The 20,311-nt window shown below is 40.0% G+C and overlaps 2 protein-coding genes and 1 pseudogene across 2 annotated transcripts; 1 reads left to right on the top strand and 2 right to left on the bottom strand.

Moving 5' to 3' along the window:
* Positions 1-213: 213 nt before the first annotated feature.
* On the top strand, positions 214-1,146 carry LOC101611258 (olfactory receptor 145-like). The gene has a single exon (XM_004670586.2). The coding sequence runs from the start codon at positions 214-216 to the stop codon at positions 1,144-1,146; it is 933 nt and encodes a 310-aa protein (XP_004670643.2).
* A 10,804-nt stretch (positions 1,147-11,950) lies between these two features.
* Positions 11,951-12,501, bottom strand: LOC101611542 (annotated as a pseudogene).
* Positions 12,502-17,047: 4,546 nt separating this feature from the next.
* On the bottom strand, positions 17,048-18,016 carry LOC101611834 (olfactory receptor 10S1). Its single transcript, XM_004670587.3, has one exon. It carries the CDS (start codon positions 18,014-18,016, stop codon positions 17,048-17,050), a length of 969 nt encoding a protein of 322 aa, XP_004670644.2.
* Between the last annotated feature and the right edge of the window lie 2,295 nt (positions 18,017-20,311).

Below are 20,311 nucleotides of genomic sequence, written 5' to 3'. Positions count from 1 at the left end.
CCAAATCTTATTTGCACAGAAATTGGTGTCTAATTTTTCTATCTTTGTACGGTCCATCAATTATATAAGAAGGACAGCACAAAGGTCTGGGATGAGTGGAATGAGTTCATCTTTCTATTCTGGATGCAAATCTTATTATAGTGAGGTTGGTTGAAATGAGCTAGGGTCTCATTTTAATGTTACTATTTCTCTCCACAGACATGACCAGTAATCATGGCCTCAGGCAATGAGTCTGCAGTGAGGGAGTTCATCCTGCTGGGCTTAACACAGCAGCCAGAGCTCCAGCTGCCTCTCTTCTTCCTCTTCTTGGGAATCTACGTGGTCTCCATGGTGGGGAACCTGGGCTTGATTATTCTGATTGGTTTGAATCCTCACCTGCACACGCCCATGTACTACTTTCTCTTCAACCTTTCCTTCACTGATCTCTGCTACTCCTCTGTCATAACTCCCCAAATGCTGGTGAGTTTTGTGAAGCAGAACCTCATCTCTTATGCGGAGTGCATGACTCAGCTCTTTTTCTTTGCCTTCTTCGTTATTGATGAATGCTGCATTTTGACAGCAATGGCCTATGACAGATATGTGGCTATCTGCAAGCCCCTGCTTTACAGGGTCACCATGTCCCATCATATCTGCTTGGTGCTGATGGTGAGTGGATATGTGGTGGGCTTTGTGGGTGCTTTGTCCCACACTGTGTGCATGCTGAGGCTCAGCTTCTGTGACGGCAGCGTCATCAATCACTACATGTGTGACATACCTCCTCTCCTGAAGCTCTCCTGCACAAGCACCACTGTCAATGAGCTGGTGGTCTTCGTTGTGGTGGGTGTCAGTATAATAGTTCCTAGTCTCACCATCTTTGTCTCTTACACCTTGATCCTCTCCAGCATCCTCCGCATCCATTCTGCAAAGGGAAGGTCCAAAGCATTCAGTACCTGCAGTTCCCATGTTATTGCTGTTTCTCTTTTCTTTGGATCATCATCATTTATATATTTTAAAGCTTCTCCTGCTGGGTCTGTTGATCAAGACAAAATATCCACTGTATTTTATACCATTATGGTGCCAATGATGAATCCTTTCATCTATAGTTTGAGGAACAAAGATGTTCAATTTGCACTAAGTAGGACTTTAAAGAAAAGGGTGTTCACTTAAGTAGAAGATATTTTGGTTCTAAATATAAATCCTAATGTATGCACATGATGAATACAAGGGTATCAAGAGAAGACTAAGAAATCACAGTAAGATGAACATAATTTCAAAAACAGGGGAAACCACACTAATATATAAATAATTTCACAAGCTTAGGCAAGATAAGTAAGAAGGCTAACCCTTCATTCTTTCAGAGAAGGCAGGTGATGCTCACTTAAACTTATTTTGATTTAAAAAAAATTACTGTATAAAAGTTTAATTGTACCATTCTTATAAGTCTAGTTATAGATATATAGCACTGAAGTAAATGTTACACATACAGAAATATATGGCAATAAGAGTAGTGGATAAACTTGAAAATGACTGAGCAAATATACTTTAATAGCACCATGCTCTAACCAATGGAGCTAACTAGCCAAATAAAATGTACTTTATTAATGAGATGATTACTATCATTATCTATCCATCATCACACATCTATCATCTTTCTTTATCTATATCAGAATATAATTCCTGGCTAGAGAGATGGCTTAGTGGTTAAGGTGCTTGCCTGCAAAACCAAAGGACCCAGCATTGATTCCCCAGGACCCACATAAGCCAGATGCACAAGGTGGCACATGTTGTGAAGGTTTGCAGGGGACGAAGGCCCTTACACATCCATCGCCTCTCTCTCTCTGTATCTTTCTCTCTCTCAAATACAATAAATTAAAAAAATTGTGTTAAAAATAATGGCATTAAAAAGAAAAGATAATTCTAAAGAGGCTCTCAAACAGCAAGATAACCACAAGTGGATGAAACTGAGTTATATTTCATTATTGAAACACATGTAATACAGAAACTTACACATTAAAACATACCAATTAGGAGCAAGATAGCCTTATTTTCTGGTAGCTAGTAAAGCCAGAGACTGGCCCACAGAAGTATGGATGCTACCTTGCCTGCTCTTGCTGGACTAGAACCCATGTCTAACCAAAGATGGCTACAAGCATCACCCTTCTTGCTTCTTCTTTACCATTCCCCGGGCTTAACACAACTGAGGACTGGCCCTTCTTGAGTTAGCTTCTTGAGTCCACCAGCCAATCAGGTCCATCCTTACACACTTGAGTCTGATGATGAGGGTCATGCTAAATGGCTGTTTGATTCATGTAAATGGGCCCTACACACATGTATGTACACCTCTTGGCTTCTCTGACTCTCTGTCCCCCTTACATCTCTTAGCTTAAGGGGGGAATCTTCTCTGTCTCCTCTCCTCTTTCCCAGTATGATTGGGAAAGAGGAGGATTTATTTGTGCTTAGGAGCCTTCTTGGTTTGAGCTTTGCTTTCTGTATGTGAGCCCCTTCCCCAGAGGCTTCTTCCTGGTTGTCTCCTCTCCTCTCTCCCATCCCAGGCTAGGAAGGGAGAGATTTTATTTTGGCTTAGACTTTTCTGCTTTGTTTTCCCTCCTAATTCCCTCTAGAATAAATCTCATAATTAATAATTTACCCTTCTCCTAGTCTATATTTTCAATTCTTTGATAATATGAACAAGAACTTAAAGTCAGGATTCAGTGGCTTGGTGTATTCTGCATCACTATGAATATCTAATCCCTTTCAGGAACTCTGAATACATATCAAAACCATGTACTTGAAGGTAGGTTAACGTGATATATCCTTAATAACATGGCATTGTATAGATATTTATGAAAGAGTACTTTCATTAAGCATAAAATGACAATTATGAATGGCAAGTCATCATCATATTATCCTATGATTAGCAGTCTTTTTTAATGTAATGCAAAATATAATATCATGTCTTACCAGTGATGACATCAACATTTCTATGATGCTCCCTGTTATCTTCACACACTCTGGTTAATAGTAATTGTTTACCTCATATCCACACATTAACATTCTATAACCCCAAGTATAACAAGTATTTAGGAAGCACTTTTGCTGAAAAGCACTGACTCCTCACTTGGGCCTACAAGGTAAGTAACAGCCTGATGAAAGCCTATGATTTTGCATCTGTCTCCACTTCAAGTCAGACTCCATTGCTTACTTCTTCAAGTAGCCATGTTCATTACTTGAGTGTCTGTCTAAAAATTGGTTCTCCCTAGCTTATCTTTTATTTTTGTTTGTTTGTTGTTTTTTGTTTTTTTTCAAGGTAGGGTCTCACTCTAGCCCAGGCTGACCTGGAATTCACTATGGAGTCTCAGGGTGGCCTCGAACTCCTGGTGATCCTCCTACCTCTGCCTCCTGAGTGCTGGGATTAAAGGCGTGTGCCACCATGCCTGGCCTCCCTAGCCTATCTTATTTGCTTTCCAGCACAAGACTAAGGGAGCAAAGATCAGAGGAGCTCAAGTATTTTACCACTAACTTTTAATGCCTCATTCCAGCTCCTCTCCCCAGCAAAAAATCACAAAGTCCCCAGTTAATTGTCCTAAATTTAATGCCACTGTGGATTTTAGGAATAGTAGACATATCACCCCCAAGAAGGCCACTTTTAAGGAGAGGCAATCATCTCATGGGAACCACACCATCTCCACAAGTATAAAGCATTCTCTAGTACTACTGTGCAGAACCAGAACTGAGGTAATGACTAGTCAGACCAGAGTTTGACCATGGCTGCTTAATTATGCATACTTTGTACATTTACCCCGTTTCTTCCTCTATTAAAACTAAAAATTGTGTCCCTAGCCTAAAGATGGGCTAAAATAAATAGCTTCCTTTTTCCTCAAGTGACCCAAGTTTTTTTTTTTTTTTTTTTTCTCAGCTAAAGCACTTCCTAAGTACCTGTTATATGTAGGGCTATAGGATTACAATGTGTGAGTTTTAGGAAAACATTGACTATTAACCAAACTAGATAAAAATAACATTCTTTCTTTGAATGAATGAATGGACCTGATTTGGAATGCCTACAATCTTGCCTGTGGTGTAGGACTCTGGTTATACAAATCCCTCTTCATGTGACAGTATTTGCAGATAGACCCTTAAAAGAAGAGGTGATTATCATTAAATGAGGCCTTTAGAAAGGTCTCTGATTCAACCTGATTTGTATCCTTTTAAGAAACAATCATCAAAAGGAACAGCAGCAGAATATGCATAGAAAAAATTAAGTGCACCCTCATATAAAAAACTAGGATTCTTTTTTTTTGGTTTTTCAGTGTAGGGTCTCACTCTGGTCCAGGCTGACCTGGAATTGACTATGTAGACTCAGGGTGACCTCAAACTCATGGTGATCCTCTTACCTCTGCCTTTCGAGTGCTGGGATTAAAGGTGTGTGCCACCATAGCCAGCTAAAACTAGGATTCTTAAAGCAACTCTTGTTTTCTCCCCTTTTTAGTCCCAGCCACTGTACATAGTTCCTAAGTTATTTCCACAGGCAATTCTTAAGATAGAAATGGCAGTTGAATAGAAGCTGCCCTCCAGAGTCCTGTCCCCCTGCTGCTGGGAATTGCCAAGACACACAAGGAGATTTCAGAGTACTACCTGCAGTCCACCTGGACCACCATCTGGCACAATTTATATGCATGTATTTTATGGGTTTTGTTTGGTATAAATGTTCTCAACTGTAAATTTGAATGCTTCTGTGGGTTCCTGACTCATTAGTTGTCTTCCTAATGCCAAAACTTATTTTCTTCCTTTATATAATTTTCCTACTACTCCCAATGTGAGAAGGCTGTCAAATTAGGACAGTTAAGAACCCCAGATTCAAGTCCCTGACCAAGGCCCAGGAGCAAAACCAAGTGAAGTCACAGTGAAGTGCAGCTGCCTGGCAGCCAGCTCTGAGACGGGAAAATGGCCTCATGAAACACCAGAACTAACCTGTCAGCACCCTAGTCTTGTGCTTCTAGTCACCAAACCTGAGAAAACAAATCTCTGTTCTTTAAGCCATCCAGTCTACAATATCTTGTTATGGAATCCCTAACAAACTAGCACATGAATGACATTTTTTCTTTTACTTTTAATTTTTTTTACTTTTAATTAATTTATTTATTTGACAGCGACAGAGAGAGAAAGAGGCAGATAGAGAGAGGGAGAATGGGCACGCCAGGGCCTCTAGCCACTGCAAACAAACTCCAGATGTGTGCAACCCCTTGTGCATCTGGCTAACGTGGGTCCTGGGGAATGAAGCTTTGAACCAGGGTCCTTAGGCTTCACAGGCAAGCGCTTAACCACTAAGCCATCTCTCCAGCCCTCTTACCTTTAAGAGTGAGTCTGTAGTGAAAAAATAAAACATAATAAGTGAAACAAAGTAAAAACTAAAATGGAAACCAAGACTTTCAAACTTTAGAAGAATTAGATATTTCAATTTAAGAAAGAATCTTTGGTGAGTAAAATAGTTCCCAGTTGAGGAGAAATTAACTCCTTTGGGGATTAGACTATAAAGAAAGCCTCACATTCATTTATAGGGAAAAATAATTTTGAAAGCTTTTTATTAGGGCTTTGGATCTATAAACAGATATTTATTTATTTATGATAAGTTCTTAATGTTGCCCAGGTTGACCTGGAACTCACTTTGTAGCACCAGGCTGGCATCAAACTCAGCAGTCCTCCTAGCCTCAGCCTACCAAGTGCTGAGATTAAAAGCATGAGCCACCAATGCCATGCTTTAAACAGATATTTTAGAAAGAGACATTAATTATTATTTTATATTTTATTAACTATAATGGTGATGCTAAGAAAATAAAACTCATATACCTAGTGGAAATAGGATGAATTTTAATAGTTTCTTTGTTCTAAAAGAATAAATTTGCTTTATCTAAGAGATAGAAATATGAATATTTAAGTTATCATTCCAGAATTATGAAAAGTGAAATTGGATATATAGCATAGATACCTTTGATGCCAGATATATTAATATGAAATCTGATGTTCAGATAGTAAAACTTATTAACATTACCTCTATAGATGCAAAGAAAGTTACTGAAAGTAATTAAATATTAATGATTGTGGTGGTTTGATTCAGGTGTCCCCCATAAACCTAGGTGTTCTGAATGCTAGGTTCCCAGCTGATGGAGATTTGGGAATTAATGCCTCCTGGAGGGAGTGTATTGTTGGGGGCGGGCTTATGGGCTTTATAGCCAGTTTCCCCTTGCCAGTGTTTGGCACACCCTCCTGTTGCTGTGTTCCATCTTATGTTGGCCAGGGGGTGATGTCCACCCTCTGCTCATGCCATCGTTTTCCCCTGCCATCGTGAAGCTTCCCCTCAAGCCTGTGAGCCAAAATAAACCTCTTTTTCCCAGAAGCTACTCTTGGTTGGGTGATTTCTACCAGCAATGCGAACCGGACTGCAACAGTAAAGTGGTACCAAGGAGTGGGATTGCTGCTAGACACCTGACTGTGTGGCTTCAGCCTTTTGTAGCTGATTTTCAAGAGGAAAGTGGAAGGAGTTGAAACCTTGGCCTAAAAGATGTCTTGCAGTGCTGTAAGTACAGCTTAATGGACTATTCTGGTCTGAGCTCTAAGACCTGAATGCAGTAAGAACTATGGACTGTGAGGTTTGGCTTATGAGGGTGAGAAAGAGCTGTGCCTGGACTGGGCTAGCAGTTTGTGTGAGAAGCTTGCTCTTATGCCCATGTCCTGAGAAGTTGTGCAGGGTTGCTTTGCGTAGAAATGAACTGGTGTGTGCAGAGGGATATGGCACAGAAAGAAAAATCTTTGGGTGAACTATTGCCTGTTCAGCTGCAACTGAGAGATTACAACCTTTGAGACTGGGCTAGCTGACCTGCGCTGGGGCAACAAAAAGAATGTCGACTCTTTTGAAGGGGCCTGAGTGCTCAAAGAGTGTCCTGATCTTCAAAGTCTGCTTTATTCCCCCCTGGATTAACAAATTGGCACCCTACCTGGTATCGTGGAGTATAAGAAATGCTGGAAAGAGGGTCATTGAGTTTGCAACACGGTCTTGTGTTTTGGAAATGGCCATGGGCAGTGTGAAGCGGGTTTGCTGGTTGCCTGCATAGAGACCCCATGGAGCCATGAGGATGAACCGTGGCTTGCAGTGGAGACCCAGTGGAGATGCCGGGACCATGAGATGGCTGCAGAGGAGCTGCCGGCCCCGGTGAAGTTTCCCAGGACTGTGAGTAGCCTAGCTGGAGGGGCGGAATTGGAATGCCAGAGACTTGTTGCTGGTTAGAATTATCGGACTTGAAGATTTGTCACTGGTTTGAGTTGCTGGACTTGAAGCTACAGAGTTTGATGTTTGCCCTGGTTGTTTTAAATCTTGTATTGGTTGAATGTTTCTTTGCTATGCCCAATGCCATCTATTGCAGTGTGAATATTTATTCTGTGACATTCTGGGTTTTTTGAGGTTATATTTTGGTATTATGGCTCAGTTAAAAGATCTTGAACTATGGGGATGTATGAACATCATTGAGATTGATAAAAACTATGGGGACTTTTAAAGTCAGACTGAATGCATTGTATTTTACATCATGCATGGATATCAGTTTATGGGGGCCAGGGGCGGAATGTGGTGGTTTGATTCAGGTGTCCCCCATAAACCTAGGTGTTCTGAATGCTAGGTTCCCAGCTGATGGAGATTTGGGAATTAATGCCTCCTGGAGGGAGTGTATTGTTGGGGGCGGGCTTATGGGCTTTATAGCCAGTTTCCCCTTGCCAGTGTTTGGCACACCCTCCTGTTGCTGTGGTCCTTCTTATGTTGGCCAGGGGATGATGTCCACCCTCTGCTCATGCCATCGTTTTCCCCTGCCATCGTGAAGCTTCCCCTCAAGCCTGTGAGCCAAAATAAACCTCTTTTTCCCAGAAGCTACTCTTGGTTGGGTGCTTTCTACCAGCAATGTGAACCGGACTGCAACAATGATCTAATGACAGAGCTGCCTGCCTTCAGTCAGCCTCTTCACATCTGTATGAGCTCTTTGCTGTGTCTCATAAGACCTCTTTACATTCTGCTGCCTCTGTAACTCTTACGCCACCATTCTGTAACATGTGTCTGTGATACACGTGTGTGCACACACACATGCACATATTATTGTGTGAAGCATAATATGTGATATGAGAGTTAATATTAGCAATTATAGTGGAGTACAAGAACCTGTGATTGCCAATGGTCATGTCTATCAAGTGAAATCAGCTATTATAATAGCTGGTGAACTAGAACCAATGAAATTGCTATAGCTCTTGAATTTATTGTCATTCAACTAATTCTGGCATTGTGGAATGGTATAAACATGTCCATCAATGTTTCTAACACAGTTTGCTCCTGATAACAATGTAACACAAAGTTCTTCCAATAAACTATATATGAATACACACACACACACGCACACACATTCTACTATGATCTTAAGACTTCTAGAATTTATTTTTCTTTTGAAAAGCAGAAAATGATAATGTGATTAATCCACTTTTGGAAATTTAAATTACTTTTCTAAATCGTACCTGATAACTTTACTGTGAAGGTGATAAAGTGTACTTGAAAGAGCAGAATCTGAAGCGACTGAGACATTGATCAGAAGGGCAAGTGGCCAAAAAGCAAACTCATAGCCTTAAGTCTTTTTATAATCAGAATTAATATTTATGGTTCCATTACCATCTAATTATCTTCCATATTATCCATAGCCTCTTGGCAATCCTCCTATCTCATCTCCCTCATCTTTCATCACCCTGCTCTTTCCGAGGAAACCGCTATCTCTGTGTCCTTGTGGGTACTCTTGCATTTTCTAGATTATTATAGAAACAAAATGCCTTTTGGGCCTGTCTTCTTTCACTCATGTGAATATTTTGAAATTCTTCCAAAGCATTATAAGTAATAAAAAACCAACAAACAGGGCTGGAGGGATGGCTTAGCAGTTAAGGTATTTGCTTGCAAAGCCAAAAGACCAGGTTTGATTGTTCAGGACCCATGTTTGCCAGATGGACAAGGGGGCATACGCATCTGGAGTTTGTTTGCAGTGGCTGGAGGCCCTGGCATGCTCATTCTCTCTCCCCCTTTGCTTGTCTCTCTCCCTCTTTCTCTGTCAGCTAACTAACTAACTAACTAAAAATAAAATCTTAAAAAAAAAAACCCAGCAAACACATGTAAACAGAATAAATCAATATCAATTTAAACTTCTAAAAAATAAATACTTAGGTATAAATCTAACAAAAGGTGTGTAGGGCTAATATTTTGAAAATCACACAATTCTTATTAATGATGCCTGAGATTTAAAAAAAAAATAAGTGGAGACACGTGGCATTGTTATGGATTGGAAGATGCAACATTGCAAAGATATTAAATATCCCAAAGTATTATATAGGATACAAGAAAATACTACCAGCATATTTGTGAGGCTTTCAAAAATAGATCAGTTTTTTTCTATACTTAGTGTATAAAAAAAGAAACAAGAATAAATAGAAAACAATGGGGGAAAATCATCCTAGCTGACTTCAAATCACTGCAATAATCAAGACCATATTGTATAAGAGATAGCTTAATTGCCAAATGAAGAGATTAGAAGTTCCCCAAGCAGATTGTTTTATTCTAAGATTCACACCTCACCAAAACATTAAGTCAAAACTGATCACAGAAACACAAGGGATAATCTATAGAACTGTCAAAGGGAAAATATAAAGAAAATTTTAGGATATGGGGATAAGTAGAAGGTTTCAGACTTGACCAAAAACATGCCTCCAAAAGGAAAAATAAACCTCATATATTCATTAAAAAAATCTTTTGTTCAGCAAAGTACTTTGTTAGAGAATAAAATAATAAGCCCTATCCTTAGAGAAACTATTATAAACCACATGTTCAATAAAGGACTTCCTGAGTGCATTTAGATGTTAAAAAAGACACCAAAGACTCCAAAGTTCTGAAATAACCAAATATTAGAAAATTAAAAATACATTGACAAACAATTAAAACACATGGATATGGAAAATGGCACTGAATAAAACATTCAACATAAAAATGTCATTAATAATTAAGAAATACAAATTAAATCTGTAGGGAGATAATACTCCATACCTATCACAATAGCTATAATAAAATGCAGTTGCAACATTTAATGTAGGCATAGATATGGAAAAGTTGGGTAACTTATATATTGTTTGAGGGAATGTGAAATGCCCACAAAGCTATTCTGAAAGAAAACTTGACAGTTTCTTCTTCCTCCCCCCCTCCCTCCCTCTCCCCTCCCTCCTTCCTTTCTTCTTTCCTTCCTTCCTTCCTTCCTTCCTTCCTTCCTTCCTTCCTTCCTTCCTTCCTTCCTTCCTTCCTTCCTTCCTCCCCCTCCCTCCCTCCCTCCCTCCCTCCCTCCCTCCCTCCCTCCCTCCCTCCCTCCCTCCCTCTCTCTCTTTCTTTCTTTCTTTCTTTCTTTTTTTTCCTTTGAAGTAAGGTCTTACTCCAGCTCTAGTTCTAGCTCTAGCTGACTTGGAACTCATTCTGTAGCCCAGGCTGGCCTTGAACTCATGGCGATTCTCCTACCTCAGCCTCTGATTTCTGTGATTACAGATGTGAGCCAGCACACTCAGCTTAAATGCTTGACAGTTTTTTAAACTGCTCACACACAAGTACTGTTCTACCTAGCAACTATGCTCCTGTGAATTCATTCTAGAGAAACGGAGATTTATAGCCACACAGAAACCTATACACAATGCTATATATGTGGTCTTCACGATAGATGAAAATTCATAGTTTTTGAAGATAATTGAAATTTCTACCTAAAAGTGAACAGATGATAAAGTTATATAGTACTGTCATACTGGCCTATATTACTAAGAAACAAAAAGCCATAGCTTAATGATACATGGAGTAGTCTGAATAAGTAGAGAATTTCATTCAATGTAAGAAGTCAATGTCAAAGATATGTACTGTGTAGTTACATATGTATAACATTCATGATATAACAAGAAAATGATAAAATTACAGAAATGGTAAACAGATTAGAAAGTGTTATATAATATTATTGTTTTAGTAAGTGCTATTACAGAGGGAACTGGATAAAATGTGTATATAGAACCCACATTACTTCCTACACCCACGAATACATAATTATCTTAAAGCAAAAACTTTAAAATACTGAGCAAAGCACAATAGAATTTTAACAATGTATCAATATCATATTGAAAATAATTGAAGAAATATGTTAATCTTTATTTTCCAGTCTCATCTGATCATATTTTGGGGGAAAATGATAAAAATTTTATACCTAAAATTTACAATACATAAAATTAAATGTCAGTGAATAGGTTTTATAATAAAATGGACACAATAGAGTAAATAATTAAAGACAAACCAAGAGAAAATGGAATTATAACAATAGAATTCCAGGAAGGAAAAAAACAACAACAGAATAGTTAAAAATGAAGAAAAAAATTTTACATTTTTTTTATTATTTTTTTTAATTTATTTATTTGAGAGCGACAGACATAGAGAGAAAGACAGATAGAGGGAGAGAGAGAGAATGGGCGCGCCAGGGCTTCCAGCCTCTGCAAACGAACTCCAGACGGTGCGCCCCCTTGTGCATCTGGCTAACGTGGGACCTGGGGAACTGAGCCTCGAACCGGGGTCCTTAGGCTTCACAGGCAAGCGCTTAACCGCTAAGCCATCTCTCCAGCCCTACATTTTTTTTTTTTTTTTTTTTTATGGGAAGGCAAGACAATGGAAACAGAAGAACAACAGAACAGAAACAATGGAGTGATGGAGTGGTCACTGAAAAACCCACAAATCATCTAAATACACTAAATTAAGATGCTGATAAAGGCAGAAAGCACAAAGCATCTTTTCTTTCTTTCTTAAACCACAGCAATGAGTTTTATTAAGGATTTCCTTCAGGTTATATCTCTAGGAATGAGCTAGTTAGAAGGCCGGAAAGCTCACGAAGCATCCTCAGATCTCTCAGTGAACCACTGGCTCAGGTTCTTTGGTGGGATCTCGGCCTCGTTCCAGGTACCAATTATTATAGGTGTACTGCTTTGGCCCCACAGGCTGGTAGCGGGGGAATGTTTCCCCGACCCAGAACATGAAAGCTATGAAGCCGAAGAGCTGCTTACACATGATATTCCACGAAACAGGTGTGGGGGATGTATCCACACGGTTCCTGATATACATGTCTAGGTAGCAATGTAAAGGTTCACCCCAGTTCAGCCTCAAGTCTGAGTGGTCCCAGTTATACATGGAGCCCTCTCATGCTGTGAACGGTCAGGGAGCTTTGGGTAGTCACTAAACCCTTCGCCATCATCCGGGTAAGGCTGGTAGTCCTCCACACGCATATTATACTTTGTGGTGGCAATGGCTCGTTTTTCTGGGGTCCTTGGATAGGTACTGGGCAGCGTGTCCTTGCTCAAGTGGGAGACTGTTCAGGCTCCCAATGGTGCCATGCTGCTCATTGCCCTTTGCAGCCATTGGACACCCAGGGCCCTTGCCCTGGCCGCTGCCATCTTCACCTCACAAAGCATCTTTTAAAGGAATTCGATTATATGCTACTTTTCCAAGAAGCTTACTTCAGATATAGCTAGATAGATTTAAAGTAATATAATATAATATATTCACATTATATGTTGAAAGAACTGGTTATGTTTACTTAATCAAAGTCGCTTGGGGGTGGGCGGAGCAAGCAAGCACGCGGACCTGTGTTAGGATCCTCAGCACTATGTAGAAGGCGCACCTGTGGCGTGCACCTGCAATCCCAGTGTCTCAGAGACAAACAGGAGCATACTCAGACCTTAATGGCTGGCTAATCAAGTTGAATGGGTGAGCTCTAAGTTTAGTAAAAGACTCCCAAAAACCAATAATTAGCTGGGCGTGGTGGCGCAAGCCCAGCACTTGGGAGGCAGAGGTAGGAGGATCACCATGAGTTTGAGGACACCCTAACACTACATAGTGAATTCCAGGTCAGCCTGAGCTAGTGAGTCTAGAGAGTGGGACACTACCTCGGAAACAACAACAACAAAAACAAACAAACAAACCAACAAACAAGATGTAGGGCAATCGAAGAAGACACCAGCATCAACCTCTTGCTTCCACATGCATATGCGAACATGCACACATGCAAATAAAATTAGGTAAAATAAAATAAAAAGCTTCTTATAGAAGCCATACTCTATTAATCATAAATTCTAGTGCCAAGGATGAGGTACCTTTTAGTGAGTGGCTAGGGAGGCTACAAAGGCATCTGAAACACTATAGGCTATTGACATTACTCTTGGTTATCCCTAGGGCAAGCTGACCAGCTAGATTAGCTTAATTGTAGAGCTCTGTGGTCAAATGAAAGCCCCTACCACAGTAAGTGAGTGACAGAGTAATTGAGACAGGCACCCAACATCAATCCTTGCCATGCATATGTACACTCATAAATGCATGCCCACCATACAAATGTACACACACACCACATATGCATTCACATGTAAAACTTCCTAATGTAATTATTCTGATGGATTTAGTGCCTGGCACTACCTGCACAAGATCATCATAATAGGAAAAGAGGATGACATCACAATAAAAGAGAGACAAATTGAGAGAGAACATGTGGTGCTTGGCTTTCTGGGCCTGGGTTACCTGACTTAGTATAATACCACATGTTCTCTCTCATATGTGGATCCTAGCTACAGATGACTGGGCTTCTGCGTGAGAATGAAAATACTTAGTAGCAGAGGCCAGTAAGTTGAAAAGGAGACATAAAGGGTGGAGAAAGGAAGGGAGGAGGATACTTAATAGGTTGATATTGTATATATGTAATTACAATGATTGTAATGGGGAGGTAATATGATGGAGAATGGAATTTCAAATGGGAAAGTGTGGGGGTGGGGAGGGAGGGAATTACCATGGGATATATTTTATAATCATGGAAAAATCTTAATAAAAATTAAAAAAAAAAAGAGAGACAAATTGAGAAGGGAAGGGGATATGACAGAGGGTGGATTTATGAAGGGAAAGTGGAGGTGGGGAGGGAATTATAATGGCTTTTTGTCTATAATTATAGAAGCTGTCAATAGAAAAGTTTAAAAAATTCCCAGTATAATTATTTATTAAGATTTGCATAAAAAATACTTTGGCATTTTTACAAAGAGTTAAATACAAACTTTACATTTCACTCAACAACTCCTCTTTCCATACTTTTATTCTACTCATTCTTAGAAGCACAATGGAATTTTCAAAACCTGATGGTGCCAATTCTACTTACCTTATCTCCTAACAACCAATCATTTCTATAGATATCTTTGTTGATTCATATTCAAGATAATCAATGAAGATTTAGCATGTAAATAGCACACCACTGTAGAGAGTTGAATGATCTCAGGACCTTTTGAAAAATAGCTCACTATATGACAGTGTCTTGAGTGTTTTTTTTTATATATTATTTTTCATTTGATAATTTATCTTGGGGTAATGTTCATTCAATTTCCATGATCTTTTAAAAAAATTGTACATGTAGTGTGTGTGTGTGTGTGTGTGTGTGTGTGTGTGTGTGTGTGTTGCCATACCAGGGCTTCTTGCTGCTGTAAATGAAGACTAGAAGCTTGCACCACTTTTTGCATCTGGCTTACATGGCAATTTAGAAATTGAACCCAAACTAAGAAGCCAGCAGGCTTTGCAAGAAAAGACTTAACTAATGAACTATTTTCCTAGGTTTTATAATCAGCTGTTTTTTTTTTTTTTTTGAGGTAGGGTCACAGTTTAGCCCAGGCTGACCTGGAATTTAATATGTAATTTCAGGGTGGCCTCGAACTCTTAGCAATTAATTATTAGGATTATATGGGATTAATTATTTGCCCTTTACCTACTACTTATGAGTACTTACTACCTACCTATTCTTAACTGGTAACTTCACTGTGAAGGATGTTTCTGTGACTTATGTCATTTCTTCTTCCTGAATATATGATAGGACATATATTTTACTGAGTTAATATTGTACTGAGTACTTTTGTTTGGAAGTTTTAAAGGTATAAGGAGTCTTGGCTCTTAAAATTCTTAAAATCTAGTGATATACCTGAAATATTTAATAAAAATCCAAAGTAGATATCAGCCTATATCACTATAAAAAACTTATAACAAGCCAATGTATGATAGACATCTGGTGCTAAAGAGACAGATATGAAGGAGAAAAGGCAGAATTCAAGAGGATGAAGGATTCTTACTGGACAGACAGATATAAAAGTATTACGCAAAATGGCGAAAGAAAAGAAAACTATGTGACTGGAATTGTTTTGCCCAAATATTTTATAGTTGATTCTTTCATTTCCAGCTGGCAGCCATTGCACAAGTCTAATGAATGGTGTATGATGGGACCACAGCTTGTCAACACTGTTCCCAGTCTGCATTCAGACTTTGTGTAAAGCCTACAAATGAACCAGTGAGCTTGCTAGTGCTACCTTTGGCTTTTCTGCAGATGTGTCCAAATCTGTGATACTAGAACGAGAATAGCTCTGATTTCTGGATGAATGAAAGGCTATATCTTCACTAGATTTCTTTGTGTGATTTTTCAATGTGTCATTTTCTTTTAGGGAATGGTAGGTTTGGATGCTACATTTACAAAGGGTTAGGCACAACTTAAACACCAGGGAATCCTGACCTCAAATTCCAAAATGGCCTTGAATCCTCTATTGAAATTCACTAAGCAATGGGTATGTATGTGTATGGGGGAGTTGATTATCTCTAAGGTACTGTTACATAACTGGAACGGGTGGTCTTTGAAGCTGAATATAGTTGAGGAAAAATTCTGATCTCAGCAATTATTATTTGCAAGCTCCTGTAAAAGTTACTGTGCCTCTGTAAGACATAGTTTCTTCATAGCAGAAAAAAAAGTTGCATGAAAGTATATTTCTAAAGAGGAGGAATATGGCTAAAATAATGATCACAGTACCTTGAGAAAATGTCTATAAGGAATGGTTACTGTTCTCATTCTAATATACATCCAATTCTTCTCCTTCAGAAATAACCCTAACCAAATTCTGTACAAAATCCCTGCATTTCCAGTGTCTTTATCCATGTAATAATGTTTGTACCTTTCCCTTATGCCCGTGATATTTTACTGGTCATTCCACAATCTGTTTGATCTACTTCCTTTAATTATTTCATGATTAAACATTTATAAAATGAGTTCCTAGGCTGCAGGCATTCCTACAGGAGGAGAGATTAAAGGTCCTTATGCATAATTTATTTAGCTTGGCAGGGAAGGCAATTTTCAATGCCTAGGTTAGGGTTACTCAATTTGGAGGACACCATAACTCCACCAGTTGCTTTAACTAGAAACTTGCCACATTTGTAACCTGAATGTATGGAAATGTCTATTTTTGTAGTTATCTACAAATGCATATCCAACAAAAACATCAAAACTGCCAATTACCTCATTTAGATCTTGTAAAATGTTACAATGTAGTTATTTATAACATTATTAGAACTGAGGCTTGGGGAATAATAACATATGTAAAAATTCATATCTAGTGACAGTGGAATGAGAATTAGAATGTAAATCGAGTTGCCTCCAAACTTCATGTTTGTTATTTCTATCATTTCAGTGTTTTTTGTTCTCAATAACCTGGAAAGATTTTCTTATAAATAATATGCTCTCCTTGTAGTTGTATTTTATCATAATAAAGTTTAGTCTTTTTCTTTACCAGGTGGTAAATGTACCATGACTCATGTTATTGTTTGAACTTTATATTTTTGCTTTCATAATTCTTTAATGGGTATTATATATTCAATAAAATTGCTTAATGAAAATGCTCAAATAAACAAGGACTTGAACAATATTTTACATACCTCTGAATCATACATCCTAAATTGGAGAGACACTAGACATCCCCTTCTTTCATTTTTTGATGAGTTTATTACACAGGCATTGCTGGAGGCCACTTTGCCAGAGGCATGGGAATGTGTTCTATCTGATACTCAGTTATTCTGATTTTTATGTGAACACATTTCTCTACTTCTAACAGGATTAATTTAGTTGCTTTCCTGTCATCTCAAGTAAAGAGGCAGCTCAGATCATGGGGGTGGACTGCCTGGTGGAGACTCTCTTCTGCCTGGGCACAGCAGCCTTTGCAGAGCTCTCTTCACCTCTTTGTTCCTCAGTGTGTAAATGAAAGGGTTGAGCATTGGGGTCACTATAGTGTAGAAGACTGCAGGAGCCCCTGCGCCTGCTCCACTGGAGCGAGGCTGCAGGTAGATGCAGACAGGGGGCATGTAGTATAGAAGCACCACAGTGAGGTGCGCAGTGCAAGTGGAGAAGGCCCTCTGCCTGCCCTCTGCAGTGCGAATGCGCAGCACAGCAGCCACGATGAAGACATAGGAGGTGACAATGAGGATCAGGCAGCCTGCAGCCACCGCTCCAATGTTGGCAAGCATCACCAGCTCGTTAATGGTGGTGTCTGCACAGGCCAGCTTCAGCACCGGGGGGATGTCACAGAAGAAGTAGGCGATGTGGCCAGGCCCACAGTAGAGCAGGCGGAAGGTGAGCGAGGTGTGGATGGCAGAGTGCATGGCACCTATGGCCCAAGTGCTCCCTGCCAGCCCCGCGCACACCCGCCTGTTCATGGCCACTGGGTAGCGAAGGGGCTGACAGATAGCCATGTAGCGGTCATAGGCCATGACTGTATAGAGGAAACACTCCGTGCTGGCCAGGAAGTGGAAGCAATAAAGTTGTACAGCGCAGCCCCGGAAGGAGATCGTTTTCCCTTCCAGAGTCAGCAGGCCTGCCATTACCTTGGGCACCGTCACTGTAGACAAACATGCGTCCAGAAAGGAGAGGTGACCCAGGAAGTGGTACATGGGGGAGCGAAGGTGAGGGTCAGAGCCCACAGTAAAGAGGATGAGGAGATTGCCAGATACAGTGATGCTGTAGATGAGGAGGAAGAGGAGGAAGAAGAGGTCAGGGTGTTCAGCGGTGTACATCAGACCCTCCAAGAAGAAGTAGCTCACCTCAGTCTGGTTGAGGTATTCACTTTTCACAGCCATCTTCTCACACACAAAGAAGTGACTAGTCGCCTGTGCCACAAAGCTGATTTTCACAGAGTAACTAGCTGTTCCTTTCGTGAAATTTCATTATCCAGTGGACCATGGCATGTGGTCTTGTGTCTTAAGCATGAGAGAGATCAGCAGTTCCGGCTCATTTTCCCTTAATCTTGGGTTTATATGAGGCCTGTTCTTACAGAACAAATTTCCAAGGCGCGAGTTGCAGTTTTGTGAGCTACAAAATAGACTGGAAGGATTATTTGGAGAAATTTACTCCCTAAATTATGGCTATGTAAACATGGGATTTGATTCCTGCTGTCTTTGAGGATATGCCTGTAATCCAGGACAGTAATTCTCTGCCTCCCAATTCTCCCTGCTATTGTTTAGATATACCCAGGCAGTGTCTTAGCGCTTCTTGCCATTTGAGAATTGCATTCCATTTTTGCCTGGAATTTGAGGGTTATTACATCATCCAGGAGCACAGCATCCCCACTCATCCCTCAAGCAGAGGGTGTTCTCTGCAATGTCAGGCAGCCACAGCCCTCAGGTGTATGACAACAAAGCCCTGGAGAGACGGTAATTGCCTCCATTTGTTGTGTGCACTCGTGCTCTTCCCATAACACTTTGTCTTAAACTTCTGGGAATTGTTTTCCTAGGTCTTTACATCTGTCCTTTACACTTGGCAAGAATTAACATTTAAGATTTGTTTTTAATTATTTCATCCTATATTTCTTAAACCATTAGATGTTGCATTATGTGGTTGTCTTTACCCCTCTTATTTTTTTTTTCCTGCTCTGTGTTCTATTCTATGAGCATTATCAAATGCCACAATGGAATTTTATGTCCTATCTCTTACTTATTCCTTAATTGTTTAAATAATTATGTGCTTTACTTTTTAGTCAGTTCTTTCTGAAAATATGAAACATATTGTATCTGCTTTTATTTATCATTTGACATAAATACACATTTTTGTGATATTAAAAATATACTTTGAAGTTTTCAATTTGTCTGTACGTTGTAGTATCTATTAGTAGTTGTGGTCCAGAAGTGAGAATGAGGCTTGGAAAGAGGAGAATTGGGAGAGGGTTTAGTGGAGGGGTCAGTAGACATGCAAGTGGAGGGACAAAAATGTTTTTGGAAGGACTGAGGAAAGGGAGGTAGGGGTGAGCAAGTGATCTACAAATGATATTTTTAAGAACTGTAAAGTTATTTTATTTGTTAGGTAATTGAAAGGTGATTGTCTTAAAGAGAAAGAGCAAGAGGAGAGAGAGAGAGAGAGAGAGAGAGAGAGAGAGAGAGAGAGAGAGTGTGTTTGGGCAAAGTACCCTGCTGGGGTGGGGAAATCCGAAAACTTGTCTTTTTGCTTGTAAAGTGCAGTGCCAGAGATGGGTCATCCTTCACATACATAGGGAGCTGTTGTTCAGGGAAGCTCTTGATGCCCATTAAACAATGCAGGCCATTGCCAAATCATCATAACTAGATGGTAAGACCCTATTCCTGAAGACAACATGGGTTTTGGCTTAAGATTATTGAGAAATCAAGCTGGAATTGAATTGGAAGCCAGTTCCCTTCAAACTAGCTATCAGGACGGGAAGCACTCTGCAAGTTTTGGGGCTATAAAAGTCTTCAACAATGTGAGCAATGGATTCTGGAAGCTACCAAACCATCCAGGCAAGATTTACCAACAAGAACAATAGTGGTACATGTTATGTGGGAAATCAGCTCTCTCAGATCAGATATGAGACCCCTTCAGTGGGAGGAAGTTCATGCCTGATACTGAAAAGCAAGTCAACAGCCTATGGCCTGGAAGGTCATAGACTGCACAGGAGAACTGCCACTGTTCTTTCACTAAATGGAGAGGTTTTTCCCAACAAGCAGCCCTTACAAGTATACGTATATCCCCTTTGATCAGTGCTATGCTCACTCCTGCTTAGGAATCTGCAAATACCTGAGAGACCCAATCCATACAAATAACAAGAAGACAAAGCCAAGGACCTAGCACTGGGCACACCATCTCCACCAGCAGGGCCAAGGAAACACTGCAGAGGAAGTGGAGGGATAAACCTTATCTATGGAGTTGGCAGAAGACACAGAGGAGACTTAAAACTTAGTAAAGTACAAAACAAGAGGCTGCTAAGAGCTCAACACTAAGTGAGACTTTTATCTTCCTAGGCTCAGGGACATTGTGGAAGAAGGGCTAGAAAGAATGTAAAAGTCAGAGGGCGGGAAGGCATACTGTGAGGCACTGTCCTCCCGACACTAATGGGCAGATGCATTTATGACCCCATAGCGATTATG

This window comes from Jaculus jaculus, chromosome 3 (assembly GCF_020740685.1).
Source record: "Jaculus jaculus isolate mJacJac1 chromosome 3, mJacJac1.mat.Y.cur, whole genome shotgun sequence".
Taxonomy (NCBI): Eukaryota; Metazoa; Chordata; class Mammalia; order Rodentia; family Dipodidae; genus Jaculus; species Jaculus jaculus.
The sequence above is the reverse complement of the archived record's forward strand: the minus strand, read 5'-3'. Positions and strand labels throughout refer to the sequence as shown.

What these genes read in the sequence shown, in the direction of transcription:
- LOC101611258 (XM_004670586.2), top strand. Translation starts at nt 214, where the DNA reads ATGGCCTCAGGCAATGAGTCTGCAGTGAGGGAGTTCATCCTGCTGGGC.
- LOC101611834 (XM_004670587.3), bottom strand. Translation starts at nt 18,016, where the DNA reads ATGGCTGTGAAAAGTGAATACCTCAACCAGACTGAGGTGAGCTACTTC.